The sequence below is a fragment of the Heterodontus francisci genome, chromosome 12 (assembly GCF_036365525.1).
Source record: "Heterodontus francisci isolate sHetFra1 chromosome 12, sHetFra1.hap1, whole genome shotgun sequence".
NCBI classification, from domain to species: domain Eukaryota; kingdom Metazoa; phylum Chordata; class Chondrichthyes; order Heterodontiformes; family Heterodontidae; genus Heterodontus; species Heterodontus francisci.
In genome coordinates, this window is record NC_090382.1 from 82,181,770 (window position 1) to 82,198,918 (window position 17,149).

The 17,149-nt window shown below is 42.7% G+C and overlaps 1 protein-coding gene across 1 annotated transcript in view; it reads left to right on the forward strand.

Moving 5' to 3' along the window:
- LOC137375713 (follistatin-related protein 5-like) overlaps positions 1-17,149 on the forward strand; it is a 517,934-nt gene that overhangs the window by 443,116 nt on the left and 57,669 nt on the right. Inside the window, exons 7-8 of the mRNA XM_068043096.1 lie at positions 8,614-8,775; positions 11,933-12,067. Of these exons, the coding sequence (XP_067899197.1) occupies positions 8,614-8,775; positions 11,933-12,067 (297 nt within the window). The remainder of the gene's footprint in view (positions 1-8,613; positions 8,776-11,932; positions 12,068-17,149) is intronic.

A 17,149-nucleotide genomic window follows, 5' to 3' on the forward strand; every position in this document is an offset into this window, starting at 1 on the left:
GAATCTCTAGAACTTGAGGGTTGGTTTACCCTGCTCTTCCTCTTTGCGTTGCAAAACAGATATCTCACCTTAAGCTTCCCTATTATTTTTTTAAAAACCTGTTAGGTTTGCACATTAATTGCCCATTAAACTCACCCTGAAAAGCTAAGTCTGGTAATTAACAGAATAAATACTGTGATGGAATCTGCGGTCTGCAGGGCCTATGGGAAACCACTGCGAAGTGTTATCTGAACAGATGGTTTGTTGAATGCTCTGGCAGGTGCATTGATCCTGGTTGCAAAAGTGGTTTCTTTATTTTGGAAATGAATGTCCTAATAGAAATTGAAAACAAATACTTTAGGTTGCTGAGGTAACTAAAACTTGTTGGGACCAGATAAAAGGGTAAGACAGTGTCATTCAAGGAGACGGCAGGAAGGTTTTGTTTTACAGGCAGTTTGAAGAAAGTGAAGACTGCATTTAGGACCGGTTTCTGTTGTTGAGATGAACTGATTACCCAGACCCAGCCATACAGTGCACAGGGCTGTCACTGAAGGGCACAGATATGGGTGACACTAGGAATCCATGCCATCAATCAAGTCTGTCATGAGGAGAACTGAGAAGGCTGTGGAGAAGTATGCCATTATTCTTTTGGTGGGTGAACATTGTACCTATGGCATTCAGGATTACAGTGAAACTGCTGTCAGTCGAGAAGTGTAGCTGCATCTTGGAAGACAGGATCTGGAGAAGTGTTTGAGGAATTTCAGGGTTGTGAAGAACTGTGTAACTGTAATTTGGGGCTATACATGCTGAAAGGACTATTCAGAGGACTTGTGAGACCCATCTTTGTTACATCTGATAATTAACGTAGAATGTTGCAGAGTCATAGAGTTGTTTATGGCACAGAAGGAGGCCATTCAGCCCATTGAGTTCATGTTGGCTCTCCAAGGAGCTATCCAGTCAGTCCGACTCCCCTGCTCAATCCCCATAGCCCTGCAAATTTATTTCCTTCAAGTGGCCATCCATTTTCCTTTTGAAGTCATTGATTGTCTTCACTTCCACCACCCTTGTCGACAGCAAGTTCTAGGTTGGGGAGGTGGTGGTGTAGTGGTAATGTCACTGGACTAGTAATCCAGAGCCCAGGCTAATGCTTTGGGGACAAGGGTTCAAATCCCACCATGGCTGATGGTGAAATTTCAATTTAATTAATAAATCTGGATTGAAAAAGCTAATCTAATAGTGGTCATGAATCCATTGTCGATTGTTGAAAAAACCCATCTGGTTCACTAATGTCCTTTAGGGAAGGAAATCCTTACCTGGTATGGCCTACATGTAGCTCTAGCCCCGTAGCAATGCGGTTCACTTTTAAATGCCCTCTGAAATGGCCTAGCAAGCCACTCAATTGTACCAAACCGCTAGCACAGATTAACAGTTCAAGAAAGCAGTTCATCACCACCTTCTCAAGGGCAATTAGAAATGGGCAATAAATGCTGGCCTAGCCAGTGACACCCATGTCTGATGAACAAATTTAAAAAAATTACCACCTGCTGCTTTAAAATGTTCTTCCTCATATTCGTCCTGCATCCCTTGTCCAAAGCCTTCAGTCTGTGTCCTTGTCCCATCAGTTAATGGGAACAGTTTTTTCCTTGTCTAACCTATCTAAGCCTGTCACAATCTTGAACACCTCTATTAAATCTCCCCTCAATCTCCGTTGTTCGAAGGAGAACAACACCAGCTTTTCCAACCTAACCTTGCAACTAAAATTCCCCATCCCTGGAACCATTCTGGTACATCTCCTCTGCAACCTCTCAAGGACCCTCATATCCTTCAGAAATTGTGATGACCAGAATTGGATACAATACTCCAGTTGGGGCCTAACCAGAGCTTTTTAATGGTTCAGCATAACTTCCCTGCTTTTGTACTCAATGCCTCTATTTATGAAGCCCAAGATCCCATACGCTTTACTAACCATTCTCTCAATATTTCCTGCCACCTTCAAAGATCGATGTACGACCCCCAGGTCCCTCTGTACCTGCACACTCTTTAGAACTGTGCCATTAAGTATATATTGCCTCTCCCTATTTCTTCTGCAAAATACACACCTCACATTTGTCAGTATTAAATTCATCTGCTACCTGTTTGCCCATTCTGCTGGGCTAACTATGTCCTGTTGCAGGCAGTTTATATCATCCTCACTGTTTGCCACACCTCCAGGTTTGATGTCTTCAGCAAATTTTGCAATGCTACTCTGTATTCCAAGATCCAAGTCATTTTTATATGTAGCAAAAAAAGCAGTGGTCCCAGCACTGACCCTTGGGGAACACCACTGTCTACCATCCTCCAGTCTGATGAACAACTATTTACTACAACTTGCTGTTTCTGTCTTTAAGCCATTTTTTAAAATCCAATTTGACACTGACCCTCCTTTAATCTTTAGGCTGTATATTTTGGCCATGATTTAATTGCATGTTTAATTTATGCTGGTTTTAGTTTGAGTGTTAAAGTAAAATTGATAAAAGTGAAATCTTGTCCGTTTGGTTATTGTTTCATAAATTAGGGTCAATCAGTGGATTTGATCCTTTTAGTTTCCTTTGGTGATCTCCACAGGGTTCATTGCAGTATCTTTTTAATCATGTGATAACTGTTAATGCAATGCCAATAAAGCTCTCGGGCCAGGAAATTGAACAATTTAAACTGCAGAGTCTCATTCCTTCTGGTGCTAAATTGTTGTTTGAGATTTTTAAAAAGTCAAATTTTAAATTTTTACACTTTTCTTACTTTTCCTTTCTGTCTCTTTTCTCCCTGCCTTCATCCAATATTTCTTTCCCTCTCTTTATTTCTCGTTCTGTATCTGATTTGACTAATGCACCCTCCTCTGTTGTTGCTCTGTTTCGTTCTTATTCCTTAAATCTTATTGGTTATGGAAATATGTTGTTGGTTCGCTCCACTCATTGAGGTCCCAGATGTTCTGTTGCTCTCCGCATGGTATTATCAGCTCACAGTTCCAGTGCAAAAAATATTTTCTCTGAAGGGGCAGAAAAAGATCTAAAAGAGCATGCTGTGAGATGCCCTGCTCCAGCAAGATACAGCCCATCTGTTTATTTGTAATTAACAGGTGGGAATGACCTTAGACAATCATCAATGACAACAGCCTTCAGCTTTCAGATCCAGGCCAGCGACACATGACAATGATGATTAAAAATGCCACATCTAATTTTACCATCTTAATCACAACAGAAAACTGACTTGATAGCATTAGGTTGTGGGTTAAATTTGTACAGATTAAGTGTCAGAAAGACTCCTGAATACTATAATGATACAGCATTAGACTCTGCTTAAATCCCAACTTTAATTGGAACTTGCGCTAGTCTTCTCTGGTGAGGGGTTTCCCAGCATTTATTCTAAACTGCTACATCAGACATAGGAGCATGAAAATATATTGGTCTGCAAAAGGGCATTGTGGTCTATTTGGTCAGTTCCAGTCACAGTTATTATATGATCTAAATGCTTCCCAAATCTGTGCTGTTGGATTATTGTATAGAATGTAAATGAACATTTAACCAGCTATTATCTGGGTACCAACTATCTGCTAATGCCCAAGAGTGTACAATTTAATTTTCACCCAGAGCAAAGCTTCTTTATCGTAACTAAATTCCAGATCAATAAATAAGAATGTGCAACTCATTACCACAGGGAGTAATTGAGGCAAATAACATAAATGCAATTATGGAAAAGCTAGATAAGAATATGAGGGAGAAGAGAATAGAGGGTTATGCTGATCGATGAGGAAGGAGGAGAGGAGGCTCAAGTGAGCATGAAAACAGCCATGAACTGGTTGGGCCAAATGACCTGTTTCTTTGCTGTATATATATAGTATGTATAGCCTTGGTTCCTACAAAAAGCCTATCTCCTATGCTCCATTTTAAAACATATTGAAGGATAAGCCAAAGTTAAAAAGATAATGTTCTAATTCACCTGGGCTTCACTTTTGCTTTTCTGATGAATATCACAAAGCATTAAAGGTCAAAATCCACTTCAGCACAGCAGAGCCATATATTTGTATGTCGGAATGTCATTGAAGAACATATTGGAATTAGCCCAAAATTTAAAGCTTTCTGTTTTACTTTATTGGTTGACATAGGAATGAGAAAGAAGCAATAAAGAACCTAGTGGCATGGGTTAAAGACGGATTAGGTTCTGATAACTTTTATTGGCCATCCTCAACTTGTTGATTAGTCAGACTCCCAGTATAGTGTGTGAAGCAAAAACAAAAAATGCTTGATACGCTCAGCACTTTTTTTTAATTCATTCATGGGATGTGGGTGTCACTGGCCAGGCCAGCATTTATTGCCCATCCCTAATTGCCCTTGAGAAGGTGGTGGTGAGCTGCCTTCTTGAACCGCTACAGTCCATGGGGGGTAGGCCACAGTGCTGTTAGGAAGGGAGTTCCAGGATTTTGACCCAGCAACAGTGAAGGAACAGCGATATAGTTCCAAGTCAGGATGGTGTGTGACTTGGAGGAAAACTTGCAGGTGGTGGTGTTCCCATGCATTTACTGCCCTTGTCATTCTAGTTGGTAGAGGTCATGGGTTTGGAAGCTGCTGTCTAAAGAGCCTTGGTGCATTGCTGCAGTGCATCTTGTAGATGGTACACACTGCTGCCACTGTGCGTCGGTGGTGGAGGGAGTGAATGTGCCAATCAAGTGGGCTGCTTTGTCCTGGATGGCGTCGAGCTTCTTGAATGTTGTTGGAGCTGCACCCATCCAGGCAAGTGGACAGTATTCCATCACACTCCTGGCTTGTGCCTTGTAGATGGTGGACAGACTTTGGTGAGTCAGAAGGTGAGTTACTCGCTGCAGGATTCCTAGCGTCTAACCTGCTCTTGTCGCCACAGTATTTATATGGCTACTCCAGTTCAGTTTCTGCTCAATGGTAGCCCCAAGGATGTTGATAGTGGGGGGATTCAGTGATGGTAATGCCATTGAATGTCAAGGGAAGATGGTTAGATACTCTCTTGTTGGAGATGGTTATTGCCTGACACTTATGTGGCGCGAATGTTACTTGCCACTTATCAGCCCAAGCCTGGATATTGTCCAGGTCTTGCTGCATTTCTACACAGACTGCTTCAGTATCTGAGGAGTCGAGAATGGTGCTGAACATTGTACAATCGTCAGTGAACATCCCCACTTCTGACCTTATGATTGAAGGAAGGTCATTGATGAAGCAGCTGAAGATGGTTGGGCCTCGGACACTGCCCTGAGGAACTCCTGTAGTGATGCCCTGGAGCTCAGATGATTGACCTCCAACAACCACAACCATCTTCCTTTGCACTAGGTATGACTCCAACCAGCGGAGAGCTTTCCCCTGATTCCCATTGACTTCAGTTTTGCTAGTGCTCCTTGATGCCGTACTCTGTCAAATGCTGCCTTGATGTCAAGTGCAGTCACTCTCACCACACATCTTGAGTTCAGCTTTTTTGTCCATGTTTGAACCAAGGCTATAATGAGGTCAGGAACTGAGTGACCCTGGAGGAACCCAAACAGAGCGTCAGTGAGCAGGTTATTGCTAAGCAGGTGCCGCTTGATGGCACTGTTGATGACACCTTCCATCACTTTACTGATGCTTGAGAGTAGGCTATGTGCGTGGTAATTAGCTGGGTTGGACTTGTCCTGCTTTTTGTGTACAGGACCTACCTGGGCAATTTTCCACATTGCAGGGCAGATGCCAGTGTTGTAGCTGTACTGGAACAGCTTGGCTAGGGGCGCGGCAAGTTCTGGAGCACAGGTTTTCAGTACCATTGCCAGAATATTGTCAGGGTCCATAGCTTTTGCAGTATCCATTGCCTTCAGTGGTTTCTTGCTATCATGTGGTGTGAATCGAATTGGCAGAAGACTGGCATCTGTGATCCTGGGGACTTCAGGAGGAGGCCAAGATGGATCATCAAGGATCATTCACTTCTGGCAGAAGATTGTTGCAAATGCTGCAGCCTTATCTTTTGCACTTATGTGCTGGGCTCCCCCATCATTGGGAATGGGGATATTTGTGGAGCCACCTCCTCCAGTTAGTTGTTTAATTGTCCACCACCATTCACGGCTGGATGTGGCAGGACTGCAGAGCTTAGATCTGATCCATTGTTTATGGGATCGCTTAGCTCTGTCTATCACATATTGCTTACACAGTTTGGCATGTACACAGTCCTGTGTTGTAGCTTCACCAGGTTGACACCTCATTTTGAGGTATGCCTGGTGCTGCTCCTGGCATGCCCTCCTGCACTCTTTATTGAACCAGGGTTGGTCTCCTGGCTTGATGTTAATGGTAGAGTGGGGGATATGCCTGGCCATGAGGTTACAGATTGTGGTTGAGTACAATTCTGCTGCTGCTGATGGCCCACAACACCCCATGGATGCCCAGTTTTGCATTGCTAGATCTGTTCAAAATCTATCCCATTTAGCACGGTGGTAGTGCCACACAACACGATGGAGGGTATCCTCAATGTGAATGCGGGACTTCGCCTCCACCAGGATGTGTGGTGGTCATTCCTACCAATACTGTCATAGACAGATGCATCTGTGGCAGGCAGATTGGTGAGGATGAGGTCAAGTATGTTTTTCCCTCTTGTTGGTTACCTTACCACCTACCGCATACCCAGTTTAGTAGTTATGTCCTTTAGGACTCAGCTAGCTCGGTCAGTAGTAGTGCTACCAAGCCGCTCTTGGAGATAGACATTGAAGTCCCCCACCCAGAATACATTCTGTGCCTTTGCCGCTTCAGTGCTTCCTCCAAGTGGTGTTCAACATGGAGGAGTACTGAGTCATAAGCTGAGGGAGGGTAGTAGGTGGTAATCAGCAGGAGGTTTCCTTGTCCATGTTTGACCTGATGCCATGAGTCTTCATGGGGTCCAGAGTCGATGTTGAGGACTCCCAGGGCAACCCCTCTCCCAACTGTATACCACTGTGCTGCCACTTCTGCTGGGTCTATCCTGCCAGAGAGACAAGACATACCCAGGGATGCTGATAGCATTGTCTGGGACATTGTCGGGTCTGATTCCGTGAGTATGACAATGTCAGGCTGTTGCTTGACTAGTCTGTGGGACAGCTCTCCCAACTTTGGCACAAGCCCCCAGATGTTAGTAAGGAGGACGTTACAGGGTTGTCAGGGCTGGGTTTGGTGTTGGCGGTGCCTAGGTTGATGCCGGGTGGTGTGCCTGGTTTCATTCTTTTTTATTGGCTTTGTAGCAGTTATATACAACTGAGTGGCTTGTTAGGCCATTTCAGAGGGCATGTAAGAGTCAACCACATTGCTGTGGAGTCACATGTATGCCAGACCAGGTAAGGACAGCAGATTTCCTTCCCTAAAACACATTAGTGAATGAGATGGGCTTTTACAACAATCGACAATGGTTTCATGGCCATCATTAGATTAACTTTTAATTCCAGATTTATTAATTGAATTAAAGTTCCCCCTTCTGCTGTGGTGGGATTTGAACGTATGTACCCAGAGCAATATCCTGGGTTTCTGGGTTACTCGCCCAGTGACAATACCACTACACCACTGCCTCCCTTGTGGTGAGAGAAACAGAGTTAATGGGCTTGAATTGCAAATCAGGATCAGGACGCTATCTTTAAATGTAAATACCCTAATTGGGCTGAAGGCAAGGCTTAGTGATGCTGAGCATCACCAGGAGACGGGAGCTGCCTGCAGAGCATGAGCAGCAAAGGCAAACAGCAGCCATGGTGGGTCCTACTGCTGTCTTCCAGAAGGGAGCAGACATCACCTTGGAGGGCCAGCAGCCGTCACCAGCACAAAAGTGGCTAAATGGAAGGTAAAGAGCACGACCTGGTGCACGATCCCCCCAGCACCCAAAATTTTTCATCACCAATAAAAATACTGTAACCTCTGCCTGCTTTGAACCTGACAACTGTGCAGTAATCTGCATCAGACTGTTCGGGTTCGGCAATCTCACCTTTGAAAATTGCTTTCTCGCCCTCCCTGGCCCGTTAATATTCTCCTCAAAGAGCTTAATGGGCCACTAATTGGAGGCTAGCAAGTTCCCCGTTCGCCTCCCACTTCCCTCCCTTTGAAAATTGCCTTACTTTCCAGAGGCAGTGGGATCCAGTGCCGCCTTCCAGGAATGGGATTTTCAAATCTCGCTTGCACCCCTTCCCGACCCCACTAGCAATTGTTTTAGGTCGATTACTTTTCATCAGAACTGAAACATTGGGCTGAATTTTACTAGCCCTCCGATGTGGAGGACTGTGGCGGGGAGGCCCGGAAAATTCTTCCCGGAGAGGCCCACCATGACCCCTGCGCCGAGAAGGCCCCACCACATTTAGGCCATGAACTCCATTTCTCCACAGATGCTGCCTGACATGCTGAGTATTTCCAGCACTTTCTGTTCTTATTTTAAATTTCCGGCATCAGCAGTATTTTACTTTGTGAGCATGTGAGGCAGTTTTGCAGTTCCCAAACTACTTCCGATTTAATTGGCTTTATAATTTTTATCTGTAATGCACAGCATACTACCTTCTGTGAGAAATAATGCATTATCATTATGTGATAAGGTGAGGTCTGTCATTATCTGTTGCTTTTATTCCAATCTCGGATATTCATTGAGGAATTCTTTCTTCTGTGTTTTTAGTCCCTCCAGTGATCAGAGTGTACCCAGAAAGCCAGGCACAAGAGCCTGGTGTGACTACCAGCTTGAAGTGCCATGCTGATGGAATCCCTAACCCCAAAATTACTTGGCTGAAGAATGGTCTAGATATTACTTCAACATTACCTAACCAACTTGAGCTACTAGGTAGTATCTAATTCCATTGACATTTTCTGTTTTCGTACATAGTAATGATATTGCTTTTACATAGCACTTTATTTCATCAAAACTTCACAAAGCATTTCACACAGCATATTTCTTTTAAAGTTCAAGGACTGATTAAATAGGCAAATGCAGCATGTATTCTACCTTTCTGCACCAGTAAGTTCCCAAAGGCAATAGTTAGATTCACGAGCATACACATAATGAACTGTCAACCAAAAAAAAATCTAAAAAACACCTAACTTTGCAAATCATCTCAGTGTGAAATTAAAATATAATACAGGGAAGCTGTTGCATGGAAAACAATACAGGGTTTTCAGTGCTTAGAGGGATCAACAGGTCCAAATTCAATTTGGTTTGGTCCAAAATTCACTCGATACGGGGAAGGTTCCATTAGATTGGGAAATAGCCAATGTAACTCCTTCATTCAAAAAGGGAGGGAGACAGAAAGCAAACTACAGGCCAGTTAACTTAACAACTGTCATAGGGAAAATGTTGGAAGCTATTATTAAAGACATTGTAGCAGGACATTTAGACAAATTCAAGGTGATCAGGCAGAGTTAACATGGTTTTGTGAAAGGGAAATCATGTTTAACCAATTTATTAGAGTTCTTTGAAGAAGTAACATGTGCTTTGGATAAAGGGAAACTGGCGGACATACTGCACTTAGATGTCCAGAAGGCATTTAATAAGGTGCCACATCAAAGGTTATTGTGGAAAATAAAAGCTCATGGTGTAGGGGGTAACATATTGGCATGGATAGGAGATTGGCTAGCTAACAGAAAACAGAGAGTTGGCATAAATGGGTCATTTACTGGTTGGCAAGATGTAAAGAGTTGGTGTGCCACAGTGCTCAGTGCTGGGTCCTCAACTTTTTACAATTTATATAAATGACTTGGATGAAGGGACCAAAGATATGGTTGCTAAATTTGCTGATGACACAAAAATAGATAGGAAATTAAGTTGTGAAGAGGACATAAGGAGGCTACAAAAGGATATAGATAGTTTAAGTGAGTGGCCAACGTTCTGGCAAATGGAGTATAACATGGGAAAATGTGAAATTGTCCATTTTGGCAGGAAGAATAAAAAAGAAGCATATTATCTAAATGGTGAGAGATTGCAGAGCTCTGAGCTGCAGAGTGATCTGGGTGTGCCAGTGCATGATCGCAAAAGGTTAGTTTGCAGGTTCAGTAAGTAATTAGGAAAGCTAATAAAATGTTATTGTTTATTGCGAGGGGAATTGAATACAATAATAGGGAGATTATGCTTCAGTTATAAAGGGCATTGGTGAGACCACATCTGGAGAACTGTGTACAGTATTGGTCTCCTTATTCAAGGAAGGATGTAAATGTGTTGGGAGCAGTTCGGAGAAGGTTTACTTGACTAATACCTGGAGTCTTATGAGGAAAGGTTGGACAGGCTAGGATTGTATCCGCTGGAGTTTAGAAGAGTAAGAGGCAACTTGATTGAAACATATAAGATCCCGAGGGGTTTTGACAGGGTGAATGTGGAAAGGATGTTTCCCCTTGTGGGAGAATCTAGAGCTAGGGGGTCACTATTTAAAAATAAGGGATCGTCCATTTAAGACAGAGATGAGGAGAATTTTTTTCTCTCAGACGGTCATGAGTCTTTGGAACTCTCTTCCTCAAAAGGCGGTGGAAGCAGAGTCTTTCATATTTTTAAGGCAGTGCTAGATAGATTATAGATTCTTGATAAGCAAGTGGGTGAAAGGTTATCAGGAGTAGGTGGGAATGTGGAGTCGAGGTTACATTCCGATCAGCCATGATCTTGTTGAATGGCGGAGCAGGCTCAAGGGGCCGCGTGGCCTACTCCTGCTCCTAGTTTGTATGTTCGTGTCTGATGGCACAGTGTCTCAGTGCTTTATCATTCAAAGCACCAAATAGCAGGTATACAGAAGTTCCACAGTTTCAATCAGGGGAGGCCAAAAATTAGATCCCATGTGTTTCCCTACAGAGAAACAAAAGATGAAGACATCCCAAATCACCCATCATGCATCTCCGAATGCTTAGCTCAAGAACAAAATATAGCCAAGGCACCTGCCCACCCTTCACATTATAGACAATGTTGTGGCAAGTACTAAAGGAGCAAGATGAAAAAGAAAATGTATCTTTAAAGTAGAAATGATTAATGATCAACAACACATCAAGATGAATTACACTAGAGCATGTTTTAGTGTATTTTTGGTTAACAAATATATAATTTGTGTAATTCTGGTATTTAAGGGAAAGTCTTAACATTATGAGTGCTTTTTAAAAGTACCTATAGTGAATTATGATATGCTTAAACTTATTTGATTTTTCTCTTTGTATTGATTTTTTTTTTTAAATGATGTGCCAGAAAATCCTCATGGCAATTGACCAAACTCTTTTAGTGGATTAATGAGTTCTGACAATGTAAGGAGCTGGATTAATGTTAATTGACATCATCATTAACCCAGCATGTTTCAGCTTCAGCTATTTGTGCCAGTCAGTTTGTATCACTGGCATCAGCAACTCCTCTAAACATATCTGCCAATGATGGCATCACTTCAAACAAAAAAGGGCAGAAATGAAAATCAATTAAAAGAAAGTCTAAGGTGGTTCCAATTATTTTTTAACTCATTGATATCTAAAATGCAATCTAATTCTGAGACTGCCACTTTTGAAGACAACACCTCAATTTTAAAATTCTAATCCTTGATTTCAATCCCTCTGCAGCCTCACCCCTCCCTATTTCTGTAACCTCCAGCCCTATAACCCTCCAAGATCTCTGCTCTATTCCAATTCTGGCCTCTTGCATCATCAGTTTTCATTGTTCCACCAGTCAGGGTAGTGCCTTCAGCTACAATAAGGGAGTGCTAAGCTATGAAATTTCCTCCCTAAACCTTTCCATCTCTCTACCACACCCCTTCTTAAAACATATTTGACCAAGCATTAGGTCACCTGCTTTAGTATCTCCTTATGTGGCTCTGTGTCAGGTTTTGTTTGATAGTCACTCTTGTGAAACACCTTGAGACACTTTATTACTTTAAAGATACCGGATAACTGCAAGTTGTTCTTGTAATATTTAAGTTTCTGAATGGTGACTATCAATATAGAATTATTGTTCTGTGCTTTTTTGTTTGTTTTCCACATTTCTATAGCAAATGGAGGTGAAATTCACATTAACAGTGTGCGTTATGAAGACACAGGGGCATATACTTGCATTGCGAAGAATGATGTAGGAGTTGATGAAGACATCTCATCTCTTTTTGTCGAGGATTCAGCTCGAAAGACTCGTATGTCTAAAATGCATTAAACCACTTGTTATTATTGAATTTGTTCTGAAGCTTATTTGGTGCATGAAAGAGATTGAAATAACACCAATGCTTAGTCATATTGAAAGTTACCATGAGGGAACTGAGTGTCACGGTGAGTTAGAATACTACCCTTTCTAGTAAACTAGATTGACCAGTTGAAAGTCTTCTGTCCCTGCCAAGCATATGAAATGATTAAAGGAAAGTCCCTCAGACCATGAGTCCACAGCATTAATTGGTCTAATATTAAAGTTGTCAGTCCTAATAAGAAAGAACTTAAGATGGCTGATTTAGGAATAGCACAATGGTATAGGCAAAATTTGTTTTCAAAGCTGTTGGGATATCAGCTTGCCAGACAAAGGAACACTACTTCAAAAGGTTCTTTTTTTTCAAATAAGTATTTAACAATAAGGTTCAACTTGAAACATTGGCTGGAATTTTACAGCCAACAAACGAGCAGGCTGGTGGCGGGGGGGCATAAATTTGAGTTGGAGGCAGGGCAGCGGCGGCGATAAACAGCTCACCTGCCCCAGGCTAATCAAGGCCCTTAAGTGGCCAATTAGCTGGCACTTAAGGGCCTCCTCCCACCGCCGCTGGTATTTTACCTGCAGCAGCCGGATGGCAGAAGCCTGAAGAACCCCGCCTGGTAAAACCAGGTGGCCATCTAGCAGGCAGGTGGGGGGGGTCCCTCCTGATCGGACACCCACAGAGTGCTGTCCCCAAAGCCACAACTGCCCCCAATGCAAAACACTACCCCCACCCTCCCTAACCAACCCCTCTCTGCCTCGCCGGGGCCCAGCCAATTGTCCCCGGTGAGACCCTAAAAACTTACCTATTGTCTGGGGCCATCCTTCACCTAGCTTGCAATGGCTGGGCATTGTCCGCACAGAGGCCACCGCTCCAAATGGCGCTGTTGGAACTAAAAGCTGCCGGCCCACCGATTGGCTGGCAGCTCCTTTAGGCAGGACGTCCTGCTTCAAGGCGGTGGAAATCCCGCCCAAGACCAATTAATGGCCTGGGGAGCAAATATTCCCAGCTTGGCTCTCCACTCCCAGCAGAGGCAGGCTCGCCACTGACCTTTTGGCTGGTGGGCGGGTCCTTCCGCCCAACGAAACATTCCAGCCATCATTACTTCCATTAACACAGCAAATTAAAGAAAAGAAAGTCTTGTCGGACTAAAACTCTGTCGCACCAAGTCCAAGCTTCTGACTCCATCGGTTTGATTTTCAATTCAGGGTTGGGAACCCAACACCTGGATAATTTCTGGGTCCCGTTGCCATGCTGTATATGTTATTTTTAAATGTAAATGCCCTAATTGGACCGGCAGTGAGCTTGGCACCTTATGAGTGACGCTGAGCATTACCAGGAGGCGGGAGCTGAATGCAGAGCACAAGCGACAAAGGCAGATGGCAGCCATGATGGGGCCTACCATTGGCCTGCAGAAAGAGAGCAGGTAGCATCTCGGAGGGCCAGCAGCCTCACCACGCAGGAAAGTGACCATATGACCAAATGAAAGGTAATGCTCATGATTCAGCTAAAGATTTTCCAGGTCCCAGGATTTTTCACTTTATTTAAAAAAAACTTTAACTTCTCTCTGCATTGAACCTGACAGCTGTGCACGTACGTGGACTAGACTGTTCAGGTTCACCGATTTTCTGATTGAAAATTGCATTCTTCCCCTCCTTAGCCGATTAACAAGCTCTTCAAGAGGCTTTAGAGGCATTTAATTGGAGGCAAGTGGGTTCCTGACACCCTCACCAGCCCCCCACCTTCACTTTGAAAATTGGAGGGCATCCTGGAGGCGTCAGGATCCAGAGACATCCTTTCGGGAATACGATCATCAATCTGCACCCACACCCATGCTTGCCCCCAAAGCGTATTGAAAATCCGGCCCATATCTTCTGCACAGATACCACAGTACTTCCACCTGTGTAACATCACCTGCCTCCATCCTGCCTCAGCCCATCTGCTGCTAAAACACTAATCCATGTTTTTGTCACCTCCAGATTGTTCAATGTTCTCCTGGCCAGCCTCCCATCCGCACCCTGTATGAACATCAGCTCGCTTAAAATTCTGCTGCCCATATCGCATTCCACACCAAATCACAGTCATCAGTCACCTCAGACTCTCTGACCTACATTGGTTCCCATCCCCCAATGCCTCCAATTTCAAATTCTTAACAACATGTTTAAGTTCTTTCATGGCTTTGCAGCTTCCTATCCATGCAACCACCTCTATAACTCTCTCAAAACCCTCCAGGGGCCTCCTGTCTGTCACATGTAAAACAGGCAGCTGACAGTTATCCAGAGGAGGGACCTCAGTCACCCTATAGATACTCGAGGCCTGCTTGTAATTTTCAATTGAGCCTGTAGATGGGAGTGCGGCATGCCCATCTGTTTCAGGCAAGAGACTGCTTGCATATGCAAATTGGGTCTGACAGTTGTAGAACCCCATATGCAATTTGCAGGTACAAATAGATGGAGCACGCACCAAGTATATTCCTCCCTTTTATATCAGCTGGTCAGCCATCTAACCAACAATCCTTAAAGGGACTTCAGTGCTGCTTGACAAAACGTCCAGAGATCTTTTTGCCGAGTATTTTTGTTGGACAAAAGGAGCAAGAGTGCTCCTCCTAACTAGGCAAAAATAGTTGGGCCCATTGGCGGCACAATCTCATTCTCCTCTTAAATTGTCTTCTCTGACCAGGCCCAGCCTGTTGTCCGATGCAGCATAGCAGCCTGCTGACTGCACAACTAACACTTCGGGCAGAAGTTGATAATCTCCCCTCCATCCTCCAATTCTGGCCTCTTGGCTTCACCAGTGGCAGTATGCTTTCAGCCATATAGGCCTAACACTCTGGTTTTCCCTTGATTAACCATTCTACCTCTTCAGCTCCCTCTTCTCCTTTAAGACCCTGCTTAAAACCCACTGGTATAACCAAGTTTTTGGTCACTCTTCCTTTATCTCTTCCTTTAGCTCAGCATCCTTTTTTCTCTGACGACACCTCTGTGAAGTGCATTGGTATATTTTTTCTACATTAAAGGTGCTTTATTGTTGTTACTGTTAATTTGGACCACTCAACTGGATCAACATTCATCCAATTGGGCAGGTGTTACATCCACCTCTTGCCAGTTCTGCAGAAGGATCCAAAAAAGGGAGCTAACATTTTTCTAAATAAACGAAGAATCCAGAAAGAGAAAATTCTAACCTCAAAATTAAAACAAAGTGCCAGTTGTGTTTTTATATATTGGGTCATCGCTCTGTATATTGATATTGTGTACTTGCTGCCTGTTTCATTTAATTCTGGCTGCGGTAGCATTCAAATTAAGAGTGTTTTATGAAACATGTTATTATGTGGCTTTCAGCTTTCTCATGGTCAGTTGGGGTAGGATTTCTTTGTCATACATTTAATTTTATCTGAACCAAAAATTTTCCATTGCATTATCTTTAGGCAGTTGCTAAGAGGATGTCATTGACTGTGTATCAGCTTTATTTAACAAATGCCCCTTAATAGTGATTGGAGAGTATAGTTGGTTCTTGATATTTCTCACTTTTAAACATTTTGATGAGTGGCAAATACATTGATTACATTCAACAGGTCTGATTTTAAAAGTGCGTATCTGGTAATGCTGAAAGTAACTTTTAAAGGAACGCTGTCACAGCCATCTCAGATAGAGAAGTCACATTTTTTCATAAATATTTTCATAACAGTGATTGCATATTCAAGCTGCACAGTGACACCTTCATGATGCAGTGATCTATCGTAATTATATTTATGCATTGTACTATTGCAAACAAACAAAAAATACTTTCTGGAAGTACATCCTTAAAAACAATCAGCAGGTTCATCCTTAGTTAAAAAAGAATACCTGCGGACTTTCAATTTTAAAAAATTCTCTATGTTAAAAACTCTTATTTTTCTACCCAGAGAAGGGAAATTCCCCATTTTCTTCATGGGAACATGATCCACTGGGGATCATCATGACAGTTCGAATCCAAGCCTGTACTGCTAATGAATTACACCAGAGCACTGGGATTTGTACACAGAACTCAAAGGATGCCAATCTCCACACAACATATTGACAGTTAGCTGCAGGTGGATCTGCCCTATATGTTACCCAATTGGGACTCTTCACCAGGAAAACATGATGTGGTAACTCACCAGTAAATTGTTTCCTGGCAAAGGGAAAAAGAGTTATTTCCTTGAAGGCTAAGGATATTAGGAACATTTTTTGTGCTTCAGTAATAAACTGTCGGTGTTTTATATTTCCTGCTCCTTTTTAATCATCAGGCTGAAGAACAATCAAATGTGAAAGTACTCAACTGGAGGAGGGCTAATTTCAGTGAAAGAGTATCTGACCTAGCTGGTTTGGAATCAAAGATTGAAAGTTAAAACAATTAATATGAGACCTTCAAAGAGGAGATAGTTCAGGTACAGACGAGACATATTCCCACGAGGGGGAAAGGTTGGGCATCTAAAACTAGAACTTCCTGAATGACTAAAGATATAGAGATTAAAATGAAATAGAAATAGAAGACTTATGATCAATATCAGACTCATAATGCAGTTGAGAACCAAGCTGAATATAGTAAGTACAGAGGAGAACTGAAAAAAGATGAGGAGCAAATTGTACGTATGCGAATAGATTAATGGGTAACATAAAAAGAACACCAAAAGTCTTTTATAAGCATGTAAATAATTAAATGAATATTCAAAGGAAGGGTGGGTCGATTCAGAACCAAAAAGGAAATTTTCTAATGGAGACAGAAGGCATGGCTGAGGTACTAAATGAGTATCTGTATCACCAAAGGAGTTGTTCTCAGAGGGGAGAAGATTAAGGGGAGATTTAATTCAGATGCACTAAAACATGACAGATTTGAGTAAGGAAAAATTGTTTCCAGTGGCAGAAGAGCCAGTAACAAGAGAACAAAAAATTAATGTAATTGTCAAAAGGACCAGAGGTGAGATGAGGAGAATTTTTTTCTGCAACAAGTTATTATGATCTGGAATGCGTTACCTGAAAGAGTGGCAGAAACAGATTCAATAATAACTTTCAATAGGGA